The sequence below is a fragment of the Maylandia zebra genome, linkage group LG1 (assembly GCF_041146795.1).
Source record: "Maylandia zebra isolate NMK-2024a linkage group LG1, Mzebra_GT3a, whole genome shotgun sequence".
Lineage (NCBI taxonomy): Eukaryota > Metazoa > Chordata > Actinopteri > Cichliformes > Cichlidae > Maylandia > Maylandia zebra.
Window position 1 is genome coordinate 33,519,750 of NC_135167.1, and position 20,501 is coordinate 33,540,250.

At 40.3% G+C, this 20,501-nt stretch overlaps 1 protein-coding gene across 1 annotated transcript in view; it reads right to left on the minus strand.

Annotated features, from left to right (window-relative positions):
- The window catches only part of LOC101466791 (protein kinase C-binding protein NELL1), a 305,527-nt gene that overhangs the window by 65,356 nt on the left and 219,670 nt on the right, over positions 1-20,501 (minus strand). Inside the window, exon 14 of the mRNA XM_004571054.3 lies at positions 8,533-8,655. Coding sequence (XP_004571111.1) covers positions 8,533-8,655 — 123 coding nt within the window. The remainder of the gene's footprint in view (positions 1-8,532; positions 8,656-20,501) is intronic.

The following is a 20,501-nucleotide window of genomic DNA, read 5'->3' on the forward strand; positions in this document are numbered from 1 at the left end:
CTTCACAGGCTTTGACTCACTGTTGGAGATGCCCTCTGCAAGCATTTATTAGAAAAACTGCACTTCCACAAGTACTTCATTTGGGTTGCATGCCCCAAAACATACCCAATATCCACTTGCATGGGCTTGACTTGAGCAGATTCCTACCACAGTGAACCTGATACGTTTCCCCTTATAGCTTCGTGTAACAGATGTGTAATGTGGCATCGGTGGGACTCTGACTGGATCCTTGCCTCGGTGATCTCAGGGGAGCTCGACTAGGCCAGGCACATTCACCACAATCACTCAGTCTACCACAGCTGACCTACTTCTGCTCTCTCACTGACTGAGTAGTGATTATACCTCACATCTTGCTTCTATTACAGGAGAGTAATTATGGCTAATATTGTTGCTACAGCAATGCTATGCCCCTTCGGGTGACTGTTAACGACACAATAGATTTGGCTGCTGCTGATATTATGAAAACACACAATAGATGGAGAAGCGCAGCTATTGCTCCTATTTGTAGGTGCTGATTCTGCTCAGTCTTGCTGTATTTACGGTTCAAAAACACAATTTAAGCAGCTCAGGTGTTGATTTTGAAATGATTGTGTTCACTGTGGCTTGAAAGATTTTCTCACCTAAAATGCTACCTGCTACTACACTGGAAAACATTTGTGAAGCATACTTGCTATTTACATGCGAACATTTGTTCTCAACTTTATACCTGATGAGACCTACAGCCTACCTGCAGCCACCCACCTTCCTGCCTAGTGCTACTGGGATGATTGCTGGAAACATACAAAAAGGCCTCCATCCCACAGGCTCTATTTCAGTTCAACCAACTGCACAAACTGACTGTAAGAAAGAAGAAATGAAGGGTTAAGACTCCTTTTACCATTACTTACTTTCGTTCCTCCACCGATTGCTCTGGTATTGCGGCTCTCTTGGGTTGACAAAGGGCTACCATTATGTCATCTCCCTTAGAGTCTAATAAATGGGCCACAATAGTTCAATCGAAGCACGGCAAAAGATTATAGATCAGCATTGTTCCCACTGCCAGCCTAATGATCAGCAGCCTATTGCAGAGCCTTTGTCAGCAGTAGAATGAGTGAGCTAATCTTGTTAATGGTCCGTTTCATTCCCTAGGACTGGTTTGTATAGACAAAGGGGCTTTAAATAGAGAGGATTTGAGTAGTGAGTCTAAACAGTGGCGCAGAGGACAAAAGCACTGACTCGTGCTTTTCTCATTTTGCTATCGGACCTAATCGCAGAGGAACCATGTTGCAAGCAGCTAACAGCGAGCTGTAAACCCATGCTAATGTATTCTGGGAAATAGAGAATGGGGATGAGAGGGGGGATGAGAGGAAAAGAGAAATTGGGAGGGAGGGAGGGGGAAGGAGTGTAATTCAGTCTTCATTTCCTCTATAAGTATGAAGCATTTAATTTTCTGTTTACATAATTATTGCTCCCCTTCATCCTTTTTTGATAGGAACAACACATTTAGCAGTTTCTGCTGTGTAGTTGTGTGCTAGAGGGCACAGTGTTTTACAACATTTAATTGGCTGAAAACCACAGTATCTGAAGCTATGATTAATTGCAAATGTGGAAAAGAAAATTGTAACAAGGAAAAGAAAAAAAACTCGCTACTTGTTTTTGAAGCTTTGTAGCAATTATCATTTGAGGCAATTATTTTTAGTCTGTTCCCCACTGTTAGATGTAGCAGCAAAGAGAGACCCCCCCCCCCCCCCCCCCCCCCTTGTGTTCAGCTCCATCACATCCACTCTTGTAATATAATTTAATGCACCAAGCAAAAATCCAGTATGCTGTCCTCATTCTATCATCTCTGTGATGTTTTTTTTTTTTGTCTTCAATCAGTCTTGTGCCGGTGATACTCAACTATATAAAATCTGTGAAAAGTACTGTATACGCTTTGTTTAACAGATACTCTTGCTGGTAGCGCAGAGTGCTATGCAGTAGAGCACACAGATGTGAACACGGACAAACGATGCTGATGCAGGTCTTTAATGTAAACTCTTTAATCTTTCCATCTCCCTGCTCCGGCAAGTGTAATTTTATTATGTAATATTATTGTGTGAGAATATAATATCTGCTTAGCAGATATTATACACTGAACATACTTTCTCCTCTCAGCTCCCAGGCACAAAGCCCATGTACTGTCTGATTGCACCTATGTTAGAATATAGCAGGTAATTATCCAGTGAATTCACAGTGAGCAAATGGGAAGCATGTATAGTCTCCTGTGGTGTGCTGCAAGGAAGCAAGGGGACAGTCAGGTAATGGGCTAACTTTTCTGACTCATGTGAAAACTCTTGGTATCAAAAACCTACAGTCTTTAATGGGCATCTTGATTTTTGTCTATCTGTTAAGATTTATCCTCTGAAGAGATGTACTCAGATAAACATAGCCAGAAAATATACTCACTGTAGTATAAGACGCAAAAAAAAGTCTCAGTACATTTCCTCTTTTCAATTCAACATAGCAGAAAGCTTGCAATTAGGGTCCTTTAGACAAACGGCCTATTGAATCACTTTCACACTGACTTTAACCTCCTAAGACCCGAACTCATTCACGGCATGTATTTTTAATTTCTCTTTGATATTTGGGCATTTTGGGACCTGATGAATGTAAAAACAAAGAATTACCAGATTTTTTTTTTTTTTACCTAATTTTTGTTTCTAAGAAAAATGAGAGCCACATAATGAGGATATTTGTTTAAATTTTTGATAGAACAGTAACAGTATAATGTCCTCATAAGTGGATATCAGGCCCTTGTAGAGCAAAATTTAGTAAATGTGGTGTCCACATATGTGGATGCCAGGTCCTAGGAGGTTAATGCATCACCTGAAATAGCTCTTTTCCACAGAGTTTAATCCTTTAACCCTTTAATGATTCACACCCATTGATATATTATCCTGTAAATATATCAAAAACCTTGTTTCACATATACAAGCTATGCAGTCAAGTCCATAAATATTTGACAACAGCACAATTTTGGTCATTTTGCCTCTTTACATCACCATGGTGCATTTTAAACCAAACAAGCAAGATATGATTGAGGTGCTGGCTTTCAGCTTTAATTCAAGGAGTTTAACAAAAGTACTGAGTTAACTGGAGAATTACAGTCATCTGAATACACAGCCCCCCATTTTTTCACATGCAAGGCGTGCAATTTTAAATTAAGGAAGCCATTATTAGGCTGAAACCAAAAATATCAAAGGACTATCAAAAGCTTTAGGATTTGCCAAATCAAAAAACTGGTACATTCCCAAATGTACCAGTGGCCAGCTCAGAAACACCAAAAGGCCTAAAAAAGAAAATTAAAAGATTGCAAACACTTCTCATGGGCTTGAATGTTGTGGTAATTTGCCAGGGTGGAATGATAGTGCACCATCTCCAATGACTTCAAAAAGAAAAAAAAGAATTGTTTTCAAGAATGAATTTATTTTAGATTTTCTCCAATCCAATGGAGTTGAAAGTACACATACATGATCAAATATATACAGAAATTCTGGGGGCTCTACAATGTTTTTAACCTGACAAAATCCAAGGCCTATTAACTTGAAGAGAAGTATAGATTTGGATAAGTTGGGATAGTCTCTTGGAACCATTTCTAAACAATCACCCATTCCAAGACCATCAGTTGAAAAAAAACAACCAAAAAACCCAGAAAAAAACAAATACTGAACTGAGAGGGTGTCGACTGAGAGTCAGGCCCCACTCCAAAATGACACTTTCAACATCGACTGCAATTTACAGCTGCCCACACGGACAAGCCAATTACCTTCTAGACGATAGTTTTACGGTCAGATGAGACAAAGACTGAGCTATCTGGCCACAAAGAGATATGTTTGGAGGGGTAAAACTAATGTTTTGTAGCAGCTCTCTGCTTGTTGGCAGTAGAATCATCCTCTGGCACCGTTTGTCTGTCAGTGATACTGGTAGACTGCACATAATGGATGGAATAATGAATGAGGACGACTACTTCCAAATGTTTCAACTTGACAAATTAATATCTAGATGACTGAAACTTGGACAAAATTGTGTGTTCTAACAGGACAATGGAGGCTTACATTTAGCCTCTGGCATCACCTTCCCAAAGCCCTGACCTCAACTCTACTGAACATTTGCGGACTACACTTAAAAGCCGGTTCTGTGGCAATAAACCAACCAATTTAAATGAACTCAACCAATTCTGCAAAGAAGAGTGATCAAATATCCAGCCAGAATTACGCCAGAAGGCTGTTGACAGCTACCAAAAGCATCTGGTCAAGGTGCAGTTTGCTAAGGGACATTTAGCCAACCAGTGTGGATTAGAAAAAATCTGAAATATATTCAAACTTGTGTACCCAATTCTTGCTTTATAAAGTCATTAAAGATGTATGCCGTACAATCATTCCACCCTGGGAAAACAACAGTTCAAAGCAATCATCACAAGCCCAGAATGACCATGATATTCATGAGTGTGCGTAAACATCTGACCACCACTGTATAGAGATTTAATTGGCCGAAAACTAAGGCATTCACAAAAGTCTTGCCAATCTAATAATTAATGAAACATCACTTCATGACATCAAATGGGGTAAAAGTCTAACAAAATGTGTGAGATTTTCAGTTCGGAAGTCACTGAGCATATAAACCTATACCTATGGCAGGTTTTACCATCCTCCAAGCCCTAACAAATAGTAAACGCCAAATTATACCTTTGCAAAAGAAAAATGCTACCTCCTTGACAACAAATCCAAGTGAAGTTGCATTGTATATGTAAAAAGACATTAAATGTTGATGGGTACTTGTTGGCCGTTCCACCCCTCAGTCACCCATACATTTTCTGTCTCTGAAATGCAGTTTTGCACAGTCGGGCATGAGCTAAAGCTAAACTCACCTTTTTCCTTATTAACATTAGCAGGGACAGGCTGAGGAGCTGCAGTCACACTCAGACTAATTCCCCTATTCCTAAGAGGGCAGTAGTGATGTATGAGGGGAATGAGATGGGAGGCACAGGTCGATTGGCCAACACTGTCACCATCACACAGTAATGAGATCTCAGGGGGAGGGGGGAAATAGAGAGAGATTCCTCAAACTCCCCTCTCACATAATATACTAATTGGCCTGCACAATATAGGTAAAATGCAGGAAGTTTTAATGACATTATTAAAACAAATTTCCCTACATGCCTGTGACAAATGTCATTAGTCAGCTGGACTGAGTGTCATGCATGGTCTCAGCATAATGACTGATCATGTATTAGCTACACAATGTGGGGTCTGGGTTAATTTCCTAGACTAGGAATATCTAGGCACTACATGAACTAGGTTTTTGTTCTAGTTTGGTGAAGGAGTATTTGACCAGTTTGTTCAGAATCCTGATTTTAAACCTTTCCAGCAACTTTGGGGCAAATTTTAAAAAAAGAAATCATCCTTTAACAATAATGCCACACCTTCCTGTTGCAGCTAAAGTGGGTTTTTCCTTGCAGGAAATCTTTTGAAAGGATATTAGAGGAGTGCAGAATAAAGTCCACGGATGGAATTACATGTTCAGGAGCTAGATGCACATTTTTCATGTGCCTAAAAGTACCCATTTTTTAATAAAGTGCATTTCTAATTCCAACATGAAAAAACAAAACAAAACCCACTATGTTAACTAATGTTTTCATATTTCATCATTTATATTCTAAACATTGTTTGATGTATTCACCTCTCTGTTATATAAATTGCACACTGACCGTGACTCCTGGAGTGACAAATATGTAGGCTGTAGTTTAATTTTTATATTGTCCTCAAGCATTGTGTGCCTCTGTGTGTGTGTGTGTGTGTGTGTGTGTGTGTGTGTGTGTGTGTGTGTGTGATGAATCTGGAGACAATCCAGAGGCTGAAACTATGTGGAAGGCACTTTGCAAATTACATTGATCTCTCCCTGGACCTGCCTCCTACCTGCTGCTCATCCTAATGCCTGTTTTACAGATGGCTGGGTGAGTGGGGGTGGGTGACAACGACTTCTTTACTTTTTTTTTTTTATGTCTCCTGTTACTTTCTGGTTCTGTCACTGCATTTCCCTCCTCTTTCACTCTCCTGCATTTGCTGCTTTTTGTTTCATCATTCACTTTCCCTACTTCTTGTCCATCACATACATGCAGATGTCAACCCACAGCACCATATGATACACTTACCCTCCCACTAATCATTTGTATTACTGACATGCTTTCCTCTGTCCTGTCCTAATTACAACATTATTAAGTTTCACGGTGAGGAGCAGCAAGGCCGACGCAAAGTGTGGCTTCACTATGGAACACGGTGGGAAGGTCAAAATAAAGCATGGTATTTAACCCTGAAAAATGATAGAGTAGATAGTAGTCCTGACATTCCCTTTTGATATTCGGCACTTTCAAGGAAATTACAGGAAAGCAAATAAAAGCCCACATCCTCACAGGCGGCATATATCGCCTATTGGGGGGGATGTCAGCTTGTGCAGCAACAAATACATCCAACTGCAGCACATTTGCCGGAATTTTGTTGAGATCATGTTTAGGTAGGTTAGAATATCAAAGCCTAATTAGGCTTAATGACTCTCCCATCTCTTGGACAGCAGCCAAGCATATGCACACAGTCTAAAAAATTACACGAAAGTGCTCCATGCAAGCCCATGGGGTCTCTTTATTTACAAATCAAGCTGTAGACATGAGCAAGGCTGGGAGTTGAGCTGTATTTTAAGACTTGAGTTCAGAAGTACAGTATATTATGAGGCAGCACCAACTCTGAGCAACAAAACACATTTTGAGAAATAAACCTCAAATCCTCAAACGCTTTGTAATATAGAGCTTGTTATCTCCTACACATACACACAAATTTTTTTAAACCTGAGTGTTTTGCTCTTTGCTGATAAAAAAGGGACACATTGAGCAATTAACTCTATTTTACCAAATCGAAAAATACCCATAAAATGTAACAGGCAAAGTGCAACCTTAACACCCAGGCAAGATATACCTGCTATGTCTTTTTTTGTGACTAAAGATCTCTTATCAAACAGATACCGTAAATAAAAAACTTCCTGATTCCTCAGATTCTGAAATGTAATATGTTTTATTCCTCATTGACTGGTTGGCTAAAGTGAAAATCTGATGTTTCTGCAGCTCTGTTGGTGGATCCTAGCAATGTTTGTGGTATTTTGGTGACCTCAAGCCACAGCACTCCTCTGGACTGTAAAAGCTCTCAACCCTCTAACGAGCCTCTGCTGCTACGATTGCCCTGCATGGCCTAGAAATGGCTGCCCCGTTTCATCAGCCCTGAAAATATGCATTTCAGCAGAATTAATACTGCGCCTCGCGGATTGGACGCATGAACACGTCATCTACCTGTGAATAGGAGATTGATTTGACATAACAAAAAAGCACAAAGTGACTCTATTTGACCCACCACCGACTTCTGTTTTATACAATAAAATACGCAATATTCAAAATGTACACCGACTCTGACAACTTACTAAAATTAAGCACCTTATTAAGGTTAGACTGTTGGCAGGATCCTCCAAACTTAACATGTCTTAATACCTCTTTTTAAGACAAATGAGTCACAGTATATTTATAGTTAAAGAATACAGACCATATTTAACTCATTCACTGCCAGCCATTGGCAGTGAATGAGTTAAACCCATTGACTCATTCACTGCAATTGACGGCTATAGACGTCAATGGCAGTGAATGAGTTAAATATGGAGGTATCAATACTAAAGTGTCCTAACCACAGAACCTTTTTAAGAGCCAACAGGGAGAAACTCCAGCAGCTGGATTGTAATCTCTCATCTAATTTAAGGAATACTTTCCTAATGCGCTTATTATCTTAACTTCTAGTTTCAGTTGCTATGATTGTGCAAGGTCCATTTTCTTTTTAGTAATATCCATGCCTGACCAAGACGTTAAACCCAAGACAGCAAAACAGAACTTCCCACAGTTTTTGTAAAACGTGTTTTGCTTTGCTGACAAACATGTGCTACTGCAGACCAAGTAGTGCTGCAACTTGAGTCTTCGGTCTAATCTCTAGCAGGCAAACAACCATATCTTTAACATGCTTGCTGAAGTGAATGATCAACACTTCTAAGGTCTATGTGTAGATTTAATGGAGTCTATTACAAAGAACTGTAATTTTCATAGCTATAGATATGCAAAGGTTCTGATATTTTTTCAAATGTTAATTTTTTGTGAACCTGAAAACAAAGTGTTTTCCTCTGTATGCTGTTCAATTGCTATTATATGCAGGCAAACCAGGAAACATGCCTGGCAGTGCAACAGGTCAATGGGGAGCAGGGTGAGCAGCGAGGGGAAAGAAGCACATGTGGGCAAAAACTGTCTGAAAATGGTCCAGATTCAATTTTCACCATCTCCATGGCAGCTGCTGCCTGGTTAGAGGATAGGAAGGAGGAGCGAACCACATGAACCGTGTTGTAATGAAGCATGCAACCTATCTTCAGAGGATGTGGCAAGGTTTTTTGTTTCTGTGTCTGTGTGTCAGGTGGGATATTCCAGGGTTAGGAACTTACCTCTGCAGATGGTGCCATTTCCCACATAGCCTGGCTTGCAGGTACACAGATGTCCCCTGATGGTGTTGGTGCAGATGGCGTTCTCATCACACAAATCCTGGCCGCTGGCGCACTCGTCATGCTCTGAGGGAGAAACCGACAGAGAGGAACTTCACATAGAGAATAGAGTGTGTGTGTGTTTCTGACTTTGCAGTGTGTGAAAGATGGAGGGGTCATTTCTTTTTGAGCCGAGAGGCCACCCAATCACTACGCTCTGAGAGGACAGTCAACCGGCTGCTTGGCTCAGAATGAGAAGCCATAGCTGAGTCTTTCTTCTGTCAACAGCCACCTCTCTGAGCAACCATGTTTTCAAACACCAGTTATGCTTGGCATGCTCAAAATGGACTTGAAGTGGATTCTCGAAGGTGACTTCAAACAAACACAAAAGCTCGCTTTCGTTCCAAGCCCGCTTTTACTTAAAAACTACCGCCCATGGTGGAGAGGCAACAGCTGACACATGGCAGGTGTACTGACTAATTACTGAGCATCAGAATTAATTAGCCTAATGATGTTGGCTTGGACACTGATGACGTGCTAGACACAATATCGAAAATATACCATCTCTTTACTTTAACATGTAAACACTTTGAGTTTTCCAGAAAGAGAATCCTTGACTCTACTAGTTGAAAACAGTTGCTTAAAGTGTTGCAGCATTTGTACGCCAACATGGGAAAGAGTGATTAGACAGTAGGCTAACAGCATGGGCTGCTTCTGTTTTGTTCTCTTTCCCACTGCCAGAAGAGATTTTTTTTATTATGAAGTCAAAGCAGAAAGAAAAAAAGAAAAACAGTTTCCTTTTCCACCCGTAAAAACTCTGCCAAAAACCTGCTCACTGCAATCAACGCTCTGCATCCCGGCAATGAGACAAGGTGAATGTCCCTACTGCTGAGTATGTGACAAATTCAGTACAAGAACATTATCACAGATAATGCGGGGAATATAATTAAAGCATGATATGGCCAGAACATATATAAGCCGTCTCGAGCAGGGCTGTCAGACTCATTGTAGTTCAAACAGAGCTCGGTTTGATCTTAAATGGGCTGTCAGATTAAAACCGGGACAAAACAGCATGTTTTAAAAGTGTGCAGGAGCACAAGTACATTCTGAGAATGAACCAATTTAATCACTTTGTCTAAGTCTTGATTTTGATCTTATTTTTACTGCTGTTATTGCTTTATTGTTTTCATATTTATTAGTGGAGTTTGGAGGCCTATAATAATAATAGATTGCATTTATATAGCGCTTTTCGGGGCCCTCAAAGCGCTGTACAATTCCACTATTCATTCACTCACTGGTGGAGGCAAGCTACAGTTGTAGCCACAGCTACCCTGGGGTAGACTGACAGATGCGAGGCTGCCATATCGCGCCATCGGCCCCTCTGGCCATCACCAGTAGGCGGTAGGTGAAGTGTCTTGCCCAAGGACACAACGACTGAGACTGTCCGAGCCAGGGCTTGAACCAGCAACCTTCCGGTTGCAAGACGAACTGCCAACTCTTTGAGCCACCATGTACCCCACCTCTTGTCCTATGACAGCTGGGATAAGCTTCAGCCCGCCCATAACTCTGAATTGGATTAGTGGAAGAAAATTCAATGGATGGCTGGATGTATAGTTGAGTTTAGAGTTACAGCAGCCCTGCTGTGCAGAGAAACCTGAACCCTATGGCTCTCTAGGAGGTTTGGCTTGTGCACCTTTTCCACATTTTGTTTGACATGTTACCCTCCTCTTCACAAAGCCATCCTGTGCATGGGATTAGGCTGTTTAGTGGGCTGTTTATGGCTTGAGGGCCAAATGTTTGACACTTGGATCTAGTACTTACAGTCGGGGTGACAAATCTAGTCCCTGATTGCGTTCAATATATCAGTTTAGAACAATATGAAGATATATTCATGATTGCATTTGTTTTTGTGATGTGCTCTAATTTGTCAAAACTATTTAACAATATGATGACCAAAACAATTGTCAGCTTAAATGTGTAGCTCTGAATGAACGAGTGGAGGTGCACTGATCCAATCACAACACAGAAAGTGGTCTTACAGCAGCTGATGATAATGACAGCAAGCATGACTTCTGTCATGTCAAACCCTTGAAAGAGAAATTATTGCCTTATTCACTCATTCTTTGACTCAAATAAAGTGGCAAACAATATTCTATGACCGCAAACTGAGACAATTTTTTGTAATAGAAAACTTGCAAGGTCAGCATTATGAAAATATGGACAGTTTTGTTAGAATCGTGAAATGCTGACTTACTAATAAAATAGTAAGTGCTGCGAGTAACGTACAATCTCAGGGTCGGTGTTTTATATTCTGCTGGGTACCATGAACTGCTCTCTTGACTTTTATATGTTTGCTCTTAGATAGAGGCCTGGGGGGAAAGGAAAGGGATTTAGTACTGCAGGCAGTGCATGATTAACCACCACTAAGAGACCTTCCACTAAACGGGAATTGCATTTCACTTCTCTGGCAGCGTAGTTCAAATGTAACTGCATAGCTGAAGTTTAACTTTGGACTTTTCACATCTTTGATGGTTTGCTGCATTTGCTAAACTTAAAAAATATTTTTATATGATACAAAGTAACACAGGTAGCTTTTGTGGTAGCTTAGCAAATTATGAATGCACCATATTTTATTGTAAAAAATGCTATTTTTTGGATCTGACTGAGCTACTATGGTAGTGATTTCTGTATTACAATGTAGGCTTTTCTAGTTTGTCATCCTTTTTGACCCAAGTGACTAAAATGTAAGAAAAACAGAGCCCCATGGTATATTAAAGGCATGTGAAACTAGCTATAAACTCAACACCATGAGTTTACTTAGAGGGTAGTTCTCATCGGCCATAAAGACAAAGACTTCACCAATGAACAACAGCAAATTTGATTATGACACTATTAGTGGTTTTAAAATATTTACATTTGTTATTTTATGATCTGATGCACTGATCTTGGCAAGTCAGCCCCCTGGCAGTTTCTGTGCTTACTATGCATTTCCCTCTGGGATCAATACAATCTTCTTATTCTTATTTTTATTATTTTTTTAAGAACAGCTCATCTGTAGTCCTCCAAAAGTAGGCTAACTTAACCACGTGCAGGATATTTTCAAACTTAAGCTGTATGCTAAGGAGAGATGATTTTTCTTTCAATTTGAAACAGAGAATTTCTCCTCCTTTGTAATGTGTTTCATAGTAACCTGTGTGGTTCAGAGACCTTACCTCCATGAAACTTGGAGACTAGAGCTTCTCTCAAATCCTAATAAAAAAAACATAATGAGGGAATACTTCCCAGTTTTCCCCCTGTTCCATTCACAGCAGAGCTGACAACAGACCTGCTGGACTCACCAGTGTGCTGATGTATAACTGCTCATCGTTGCAAGTGGTCTTAGTTGGAAATCACAGCTAAGGCTGTTGTTTACAGCAAATCAAACTGCAACGTTTATTAGGACCTTTCACCCATACCTATTCTCCACAAATTAATAAACCTTGTGCGTAGCACACATACAATATATTATTTAGGTTTATTTAAATTGCTGATGTAACATTTATGCAGACCGATGTGCTCAAAAATTCTAAAACTGAACCTAAAGTCACAGCATAGTTTTTTTTTTCAAAACACTATAGAAGATTTTCGTGTTCAGTTCTAAAGGAGCCAAAGGTGACACTTGTAACATTAAAAAAATGTTCAGGTGTCACAGTTAAGCCATTGCGTTATGATATTGAGGCAGCATAGACAGGTGAAAATGCACTAGAAAGCAGAAGCTTCTTACTTACTATGAAATGTCAAAAGACCTACTGTGAAAAAAGGCATATATTTTTATCTCTGCTACTGAGGTGACAGATACATTTCTGCAACAGGAAAGAAATGTCTGATTGTCGTGTCACACTGTTAAAAGCAAATGAGCAACTGCTTGGCTGAGCTCCTGTTTCTTTAAACTGCACCGGCATGCTGCAGCATTTTAAACGCCACAGAATTAACATGTTACACACATGTTACACTAACGAGACCCACTCTGACAGGCCTGTGTTACGGTTGATCTTGGGGCCTCATAACCCGGTGGTTGCTGTGTAGTTGAAAAGAACTAAATTATAACAACATGAAATGATAATCACAGGTGTCAACTCAAAAATCACACCAAAGTTCCTAAAACTGGGTGAAAGTAAGAAGCTCAAAGACCATGGTCACTGTCATACCCATGTAGAAGGTTGGGTTGCCCAAATAAAATAACTTCTTCATTTATGATCATGTATCTCTGAGAGTGTTCGCCAGAGAACAGAAATAAAAACACTGATATTGATTTGTACTGGCAGATATATCTGGAGATTACCTGGAACGCAGTGAAGTAGATGTGCTTTTTAAAAGTAATTGCAGAAGGAAGTGTGGTGGCAGATTTCTTTTCTCATGTATTAATCACATATTCAATCATATCACATTAGTTATAGTAATATCACTTTCTCACTGTACTATAGTAAGAGCACTCCTGTCACTAGTTTACATGCATGTGGAATGTTAACACAGTGAGGCCATTGTAATGGGAGACGTTAAACAGATAGTGGGACTCCTTCTGCTTATCAGGGATGTAAATCTTTAGGTGTAAATCTCCTCCCTCACAAGGTCATAATTCTCTCTGTGAGGGAGGAGGTATAGCCCCCCCCCCCCCCCAACATGTAAGAGTTTGTGGAATGTTCTTTGTCTGTGTCTCTGTATATAAGATGTAAGGGAAAAACCTGGCAGAGGTAGGAAGCAAAAGATTTCAAAGGCTCTGGAAAGGAAAACTAGTGAGAGATGTGTCTAAAGACAATCACTACTGCGAGGTCGCAGACCAAAAAACCTCCACTTCTGCATAAGAGACATCTTTAAGCCAGACTGCAGTATGTTTAACATAAACCGGAGAAAGGTTATCCATACGGGAAGAGGAAACCAGAGCTCTTTGCCCACAAGAAAGCAAAAAGTAGGGTGAGGCATATAAAAGACATATAACCCAAAGATCACGGTCCATACAGTGAAACATGGTGGTGGGATCATTATTATTATTATTATTATTATTATGTGGGGATGGTTCAGTGCATCTTTAAATGAGAATCTCGTCAAGCTCTTCTAGCACGACAACAACCCAAAAAGTACATCGATCCAAGGGAAGAACCCTGATTTTGTGACATTACTTTAGATTCTGTGACGTAAAAGTAAAATAATGTAAGCATCTAAAATAAAAGTTGTGTTTAAAATTCCTTGCTCTATTTAAAAGCACTTGGGAGAGAAAGAAGAGGACCCAATATATAACCTAAAGGTACTCCACAACTAACTGGGTACATAGATGCCAAATACTGTCCAAAATGGAAAGAGAAACTCTTAACTGAGAAATATGACTGGAGCCATTTAAGGGCTTTCTCTCTAATGCCTACAACACAATTCAAAATGTGTCAGGAGAACGCCATGATCTACGTCGTCAAAAAGCATGATGGCAACAGAACTACTAGCATCAACAGTTAAAAGTGGGCCATTAAAAAAAATCATAAAAGGGTGGTTTCTGTGCTGCGTTATGAATTGTTGGAATGATGTCTGTCATTTATAAATGTGAGATTAATTAATCTTTGGCAACATGTTATTGATTTATGTCCTACTGCTGAGCTTATCACACTGATTAAGCTTTAGTGAATACATCTTCAATTAGAATCTAACATGATTTAAGATGATTATAAACAATACATTAAAGAGCAGCCTGTGACGGTGCTGTGGTGGGAATTTACAGCCCAGCTGCACTGCGAAAATATCTTTTTATATCAACTGTGTCTTTAAGTGCCAGTCAGTGCCCGGGGCTCACAGCACTCAAAAGATGCACACTCCCTCAAACGCACTCCTCATTAATATGCAAACGCTTTGGTGGGAGTCATGACTAATACATTCCCCTTAATTAACGAGTGGTGCTCATAAAGCCCCGAAGCAAGTCGGCAAAATTATTTTGCTTTTCTCTTCCCAAGGATTTCCTCCTTAGGTTGAGCTGTAAAGTGGAGGTGAGTGTTAACAGTGCTTGTGGTATGTGTTAGAGTTTATGTGAAGGGATATGAAAAGTAGTCGACATTGATGGCAGGAAGAGTCGCGTGATTAAAAATTCAGGGTTCTAATAGCTGTGAGCTAATGACGGTGAGAGCAACACAATCCACACTGATGGACACAGCTGCTTATTAAAGGTGTTTAATGTCTGCTGGCCAGTTTAAAATTATAAAGTGAAAGCCAACACTGACAGATAATGAGTAAGTGAAGAACTGACAAGCTGTAATAAATCCTAAAACACACTTAAAGGCTCTATTTCTGCAGCATTGGGATGGCGAGTTCGAGAAACCCTTCGACCTTTTGGGGTTATTGTGGTCCTTAAATTTCACTTTGCCTGTCTGTGCGAACAATGCTACAGGTAGCAAGGGAGGCCAAACAGATGAGAGGTTCATTCAAATGAGGCTGCGGAAAGCTAACTGTTGATGGAAATCGTGCCAGAAATTGTGCTGAGAAAAGAAGCATGTCCCCTGGCGCGAATTCAGTTTGCTGCCAATCTGATGATTGTATCAACAACAGCCAACAATAAATTGTGTATCAAAAGTATTTACATTTACAGCAAGATTTGGACTCATTGTTGCACTTCCCTGCAAATCGAAAAAAGTGATCACAGTTACCTGTTATTGACAGCATTTTTCTTTTAAATTTCTAATTTAATTATTTAACATCTCATCTGTGCTGGTTATGACGACTTTGTATTTATTCAACAATAAAACCCTGCGATCCTTTTCAACTTAACTCCTTCTGTTGCAGTCTGTGTCTAAAACAGCTGCTTCAGAAAGCCTACACAGTCTGTGCTTTGCACTTGTCGTTGCACTTACTTAAATAGAGCCTTTGCTCTTTAGATTTATTGTGCGTTTTTTTCCCCCAAAACCTCGGGGACTTCTTTGTACAAGAGTACAGAGAATAATGTCATATATATTTCTAGTGCCATTACACTGGAAAAATGTGGTTGTGGACCTTTGACTACCTTCTACTGCTATGGACTGGTACTTAAATAGTGATTTTCTAGTCTTCCCACTCAAAGTGCTTTTATACTACATTCACACAGTTTTTCTTTTTTAAAATTCTAGTCACTTCTGTGCTTTAACCCATCGTGCACACTTATACACAATCATATACATCAGGGGCAATTCTGGGGTTCAGTGTCTCACCCAAGTACACTTTAGCACGCAGACCTGGGGAGACAGGGGCTCAAACCACTGCTGCCCTCTAGCTGGGTGTGTGAACGAGCATAAACAATTTTTGTTGTACATGAAAACAACATTCCCGCATCCCAGATGGTCCAATTCGTTATACAGTTGGCAATGTTTTTGGCTTTTCTGTTTCCAAAATTTCTGGCAAGGTGACCATGCTTATACCATATACAGTTAACAAGAGAACACTTGCAGTGTGTTGCTCATACCTGAGACATTTTACTGTAGTCAGAAGCAGCTCTAGTGTGGAAATAAAACCAGCAGGCAGTGGAAGCTGCTTATTTGCTGGGTCTTTTTGTCAGCAGGGGGATGAGCATGCACTGTTTTGAGGTCACAAGAGGCTATAAACCTGAACGGCTCACTCTGATCTCTGCTTTCCGAGTTATGGAGAAAGGACAGAAATGTGACCCTTTTGTGGGAAAACATTATTGTGCATAGTGTCCCCTTTTTAGAGACTCAGTATAGGGTTTTGATGGCTAATTTTCTGAGTTCATGGAACAAGAGTTCATGAAGAAATAAATGGTGGTTTGTGCAAGGTTTGGGGTCTATTTTTTAACTGGCAAGACTATTTGGGGTTTCAACAATTTTAAAGTGGAAAAATGTAGAAGGGTGCCATTAAAAAAAAATAGACAGCCAAAGGGATTTCAGCTCTCAGGTAACTTTTACAAAAGTCACAGACATTTAATAGGTTTGGACTTGGTGATTACAACTCCTATTAAACACTCCTCAAACCTTCTCTCAACAATCAGCAGCCACTTTATGCTCTGAAATTTTTAATTGTTGATGCCAACAAAGCAAAAGACCATAAAAATGCAAGCACTTGGCAACAACTTCTGACAGAACCAGTCTCATCATCTGCCGCGACCGGCTGGAGGTGAAGGAGGAGCCAGCAAGAGTAACAATAACTGTGCGAAGTTTGAACAAGACTGCTACAACTTTTGCATGGAAAGGCTCATACGTGCCGAGGTGTCAGTACCAGTTGTGTCTTACATTCCTCAAATGTTCTGTATATGCTTTGAATTTTATCATTGCACAGCTAGCCTATGTATCAGTCTTCACAAGCTTCTTCCATGTTTATTTTTTTTTTTTTTAATTGCAGGTATATCCTGCATGCCTCTTCACAAGTCAAGTCTATTTTCTTGTGACTCATGCATGTAACTACATGAATTGCATACTGAGCTATGAGTGCTGCCAAAAAGTGCTCGAGTGCACAGCAGGCCTCTGGATGAATGTTCTGTGTCAGATGCATGAATGACTTTTAACTGATGCTACTTTTGCTGCTGATGCTGCTTTCACTATGCAGCTGGTGTGGAGGTTTGAACTCTCTGTTTCGGCACTGCTACTTTTTTCTTGTGTCTGCCATCAAAAAGGAAAAAGATAAAGTAGTAGATAAAAGTTTTTGGCAGCAGTTCACGACTTCATAAATACACCTTGCATTGAGTTACTACACAATAGAGTTCTTTAGACGTCACTAACAAATATCACTGATTAGAAAGACGCTAAAATTCTTCACGCACAATGGAGGGATCAAATAACAGAAAAAAAGGATAACTTGAATTACTTTGGTAAAATTGCGTTCCATGTGCTCAATAAATCAACATCAAACAGTAAATGAATAACCGAATCTTGACTATCACACAGCACTCAAAATGGACATCCAAGGAAATACTTTTCATACTGGTTGTAATCAGCCTGGAAGCTCATAGTAAAATGGTAAATGGCCTGCATTTGTATAGCGCTTTTCTAGTCCCTAAGGACCCCAAAGCGCTTTACACAACCTGTCATCCACCCATTCACGCACACATTCACACACTGGTGATGGCAAGCTACATTGTAGCTACAGCCACCCTGGGGCGCACTGACAGAGGCGAGGCTGCCGGACACTGGCGCCACCGGGCCCTCTGACCACCACCAGTAGGCAACGGGTGAAGTGTCTTGCCCAAGGACACAACGACCAAGACTGTCCAAGCCGGGGCTCGAACCGGCAACCTTCCGATTACAAGGCGAACTCCCAACTCTTGAGCCACGGTCGCCGCAGGTAGCAGGCTGTTTTCTCCTGGGAAATCGTTTTGTGCATCTACTTCTAAACCCTACCCTTTTGGACAGATTTTTGCATTGCAGAAAAAGAATCCTGACAAAAAGAAAACACAAATGAATCCACAATGTATGAGAGTTCATATGATCTCCAAAGCATTGGCTACTCTGCTACTGACTTAGAAATTTTTAAACTATTTATTAGCGATTAATTTAACTGCATTTTAATATAATTTCCAATGCTCCTATTTTGTTAAGCTAACACTGACTAATATGGGAACTGTATTTTAATGTATTGTGGCAACTCTTATTCACTGATAACCATCAGTGGTCAGTTATAGTATCAGTTACAATATACAGTATCTGTATATAGTATTTGTTATAAAAGAGTTTATTCAGTACAAGAATCTGTTCACTAATAAATGTTTCACTGGAACATCATAACACTGGTGTAGATACTTCAGTGATTCTCCAGGAGACAGCAGCTTAATATGAGCATGCTGCCCATCTATATCAGATGAATCTAATTAGTGATGATTATAGAGTGATGTGGTGTCAGATCTGGACATGCTGAGGTGAAATCCCAAAGCACTGGGCTAATGATGCATAATGGCTGATCATCAGAGCCACGGACAGTGGCCGCAGCACTCACGGAGACTTCTGCACTGTCAACAGATGCTAATAGGCAGATCAGAGGCAGAGGTTATTTTCTCATTTTGATAAGAAAATAACATGTTTTTCATCAAAACTAGAGTTATTTGAACAAAAAAGTGAATGAGTCACAATGGCATGAACACTAAACATTTGCATTATTTAAAAAATCCACATGTAGAGTATTTCCTCTTACAAAGAAACAAATCTTCAGGGAGGCCTTTTTGAAAATGGAGACTGCCAAGTTAAAAACTTGGTGCAATAAACCTGAATATATCCATGATCTAACGTTATCAGGCTCCACATAAAAAAAAAAAAATATCAGAAATGATTTATAAGATGATTGTGTGACTTTAAAAAGATTGAAAAGACTAAGAGCAACTGAAAATCAGTGGATGCACAGCTACAATGGTGATCAGGTAGAACAAGTTACAGGACTACAAATCACAGTTGCTGTCCGAAGGTGCTCTTTAGCACAAACCGCATGATGAAACTTTAAAAGGCCTGATGAATAAATACTGGGGGCAGATTCTTTAGTCAGTTGAGACCATGACACATTTGCTCAGCTAGGATCCATCCTGCTTACTGTCACTCTGGCCAGCACTCCAGTAAATGCATAGTCCTGACAGTGTAGGTGGGAGTATGATGAAATGGGGCAGCATAAGTACAAAAGGTGCTGGAGCGATGACATTTACAGATGGCATCATGAATGCCTGTTGGATGTACCAAAATGCTGGCTGACAAGTTGAGTCCCAATTTCGCCTTCGCAGAGAAAGAACATTCAAGCATGATAATGATCCAAAGCACACTGTCAAAATCACACAACAGTTTCTGAAAATGAAAAAAGGGAAACTATGACATGGGCAGGTCTCATGACATAAATCCAGCACAATACCTTTGTGGTATTTTAGACCCCTCTGGCAAAAATGTCTGTGAATAATAGCAGAACATACATCTGAAATGCAGTGTTTATACAGAAGAAGGACTCACATACAGGAGACCTGGACAAGGCCGTAGATTGTTCCCAACCCATCAGCAGGACTGGTATCTGCTCCTTTGTGCAAGGAGAAACCGCTGCCAGAGATACAGAATGACCTCCCACAGGCCACTGGTTTAACCCAACCAATCAAGCATTCAGAAACATGAGATGTCCTTTAGCAGGCTTGTTCTCTGCTCACCATGCCGCCTGATTGGCATTTCCAAAAGAATACCTGAACTGGCAGGACCACCACTGGCTCTCTGTGCTTTTCACAGATGAGAGCAGGTTCACCCTGATTACGTGACAGACATGAAAGGGTCCGGAGAAGCTGTTAAGAACGTTGCACTGCCTATAACATCTTTCAACAGTGGGTCCTAGGTTCATCCTGGGGCATGGCATTGCTTTCAACACCACAAGGTTGCACCTGAGACTGCCTGGGTGCTCAGTGATGGTATGGTTCAGCTCTGATAGGAGATCCCCCAGGACACCATCCATTGTCTCGTTAGGAGCTTTACAAACTACCGATTCACATTGCAACAATGAAATTTCGGTAACATGACCTAGCCTGCCGAATCATTTTTTCACTTTGATTTTTGGGGTGTCTTTAAACTTGGCTCACTGTAGGTTGATAATTTTCATTTCCATCAGACAATGTGGCATCTTTTCATTCCTAAAAATCATTACCCAGTTCACATCAGGATAGATATTCAGCATGATCTTTCCCCCCCTTATTGTGATCTCATTGTGTTTTCTAAGTGTTCCAATACTTTCTTTTTTTCTTAGCAGTTTATATACACGATGAGCCACGTTCTTACTTCAAGACTGAGTGGGCACTGTTCTGCTGCTATGATCTCCAGCATCAAAGACCTTAGACACACTCAGTTGTAATTAGTGTTCACGGTGAAGTGAAAGCCCACAGGCCCTGCTCAAAAAGCTCAACAAATTGACTAAAATTAAGGCTGGCAAACTGTAAGCAAACTAGATCAGGCATAATGTCATTGAGGATATAGTGTGCAGCACAGTTTTACCAT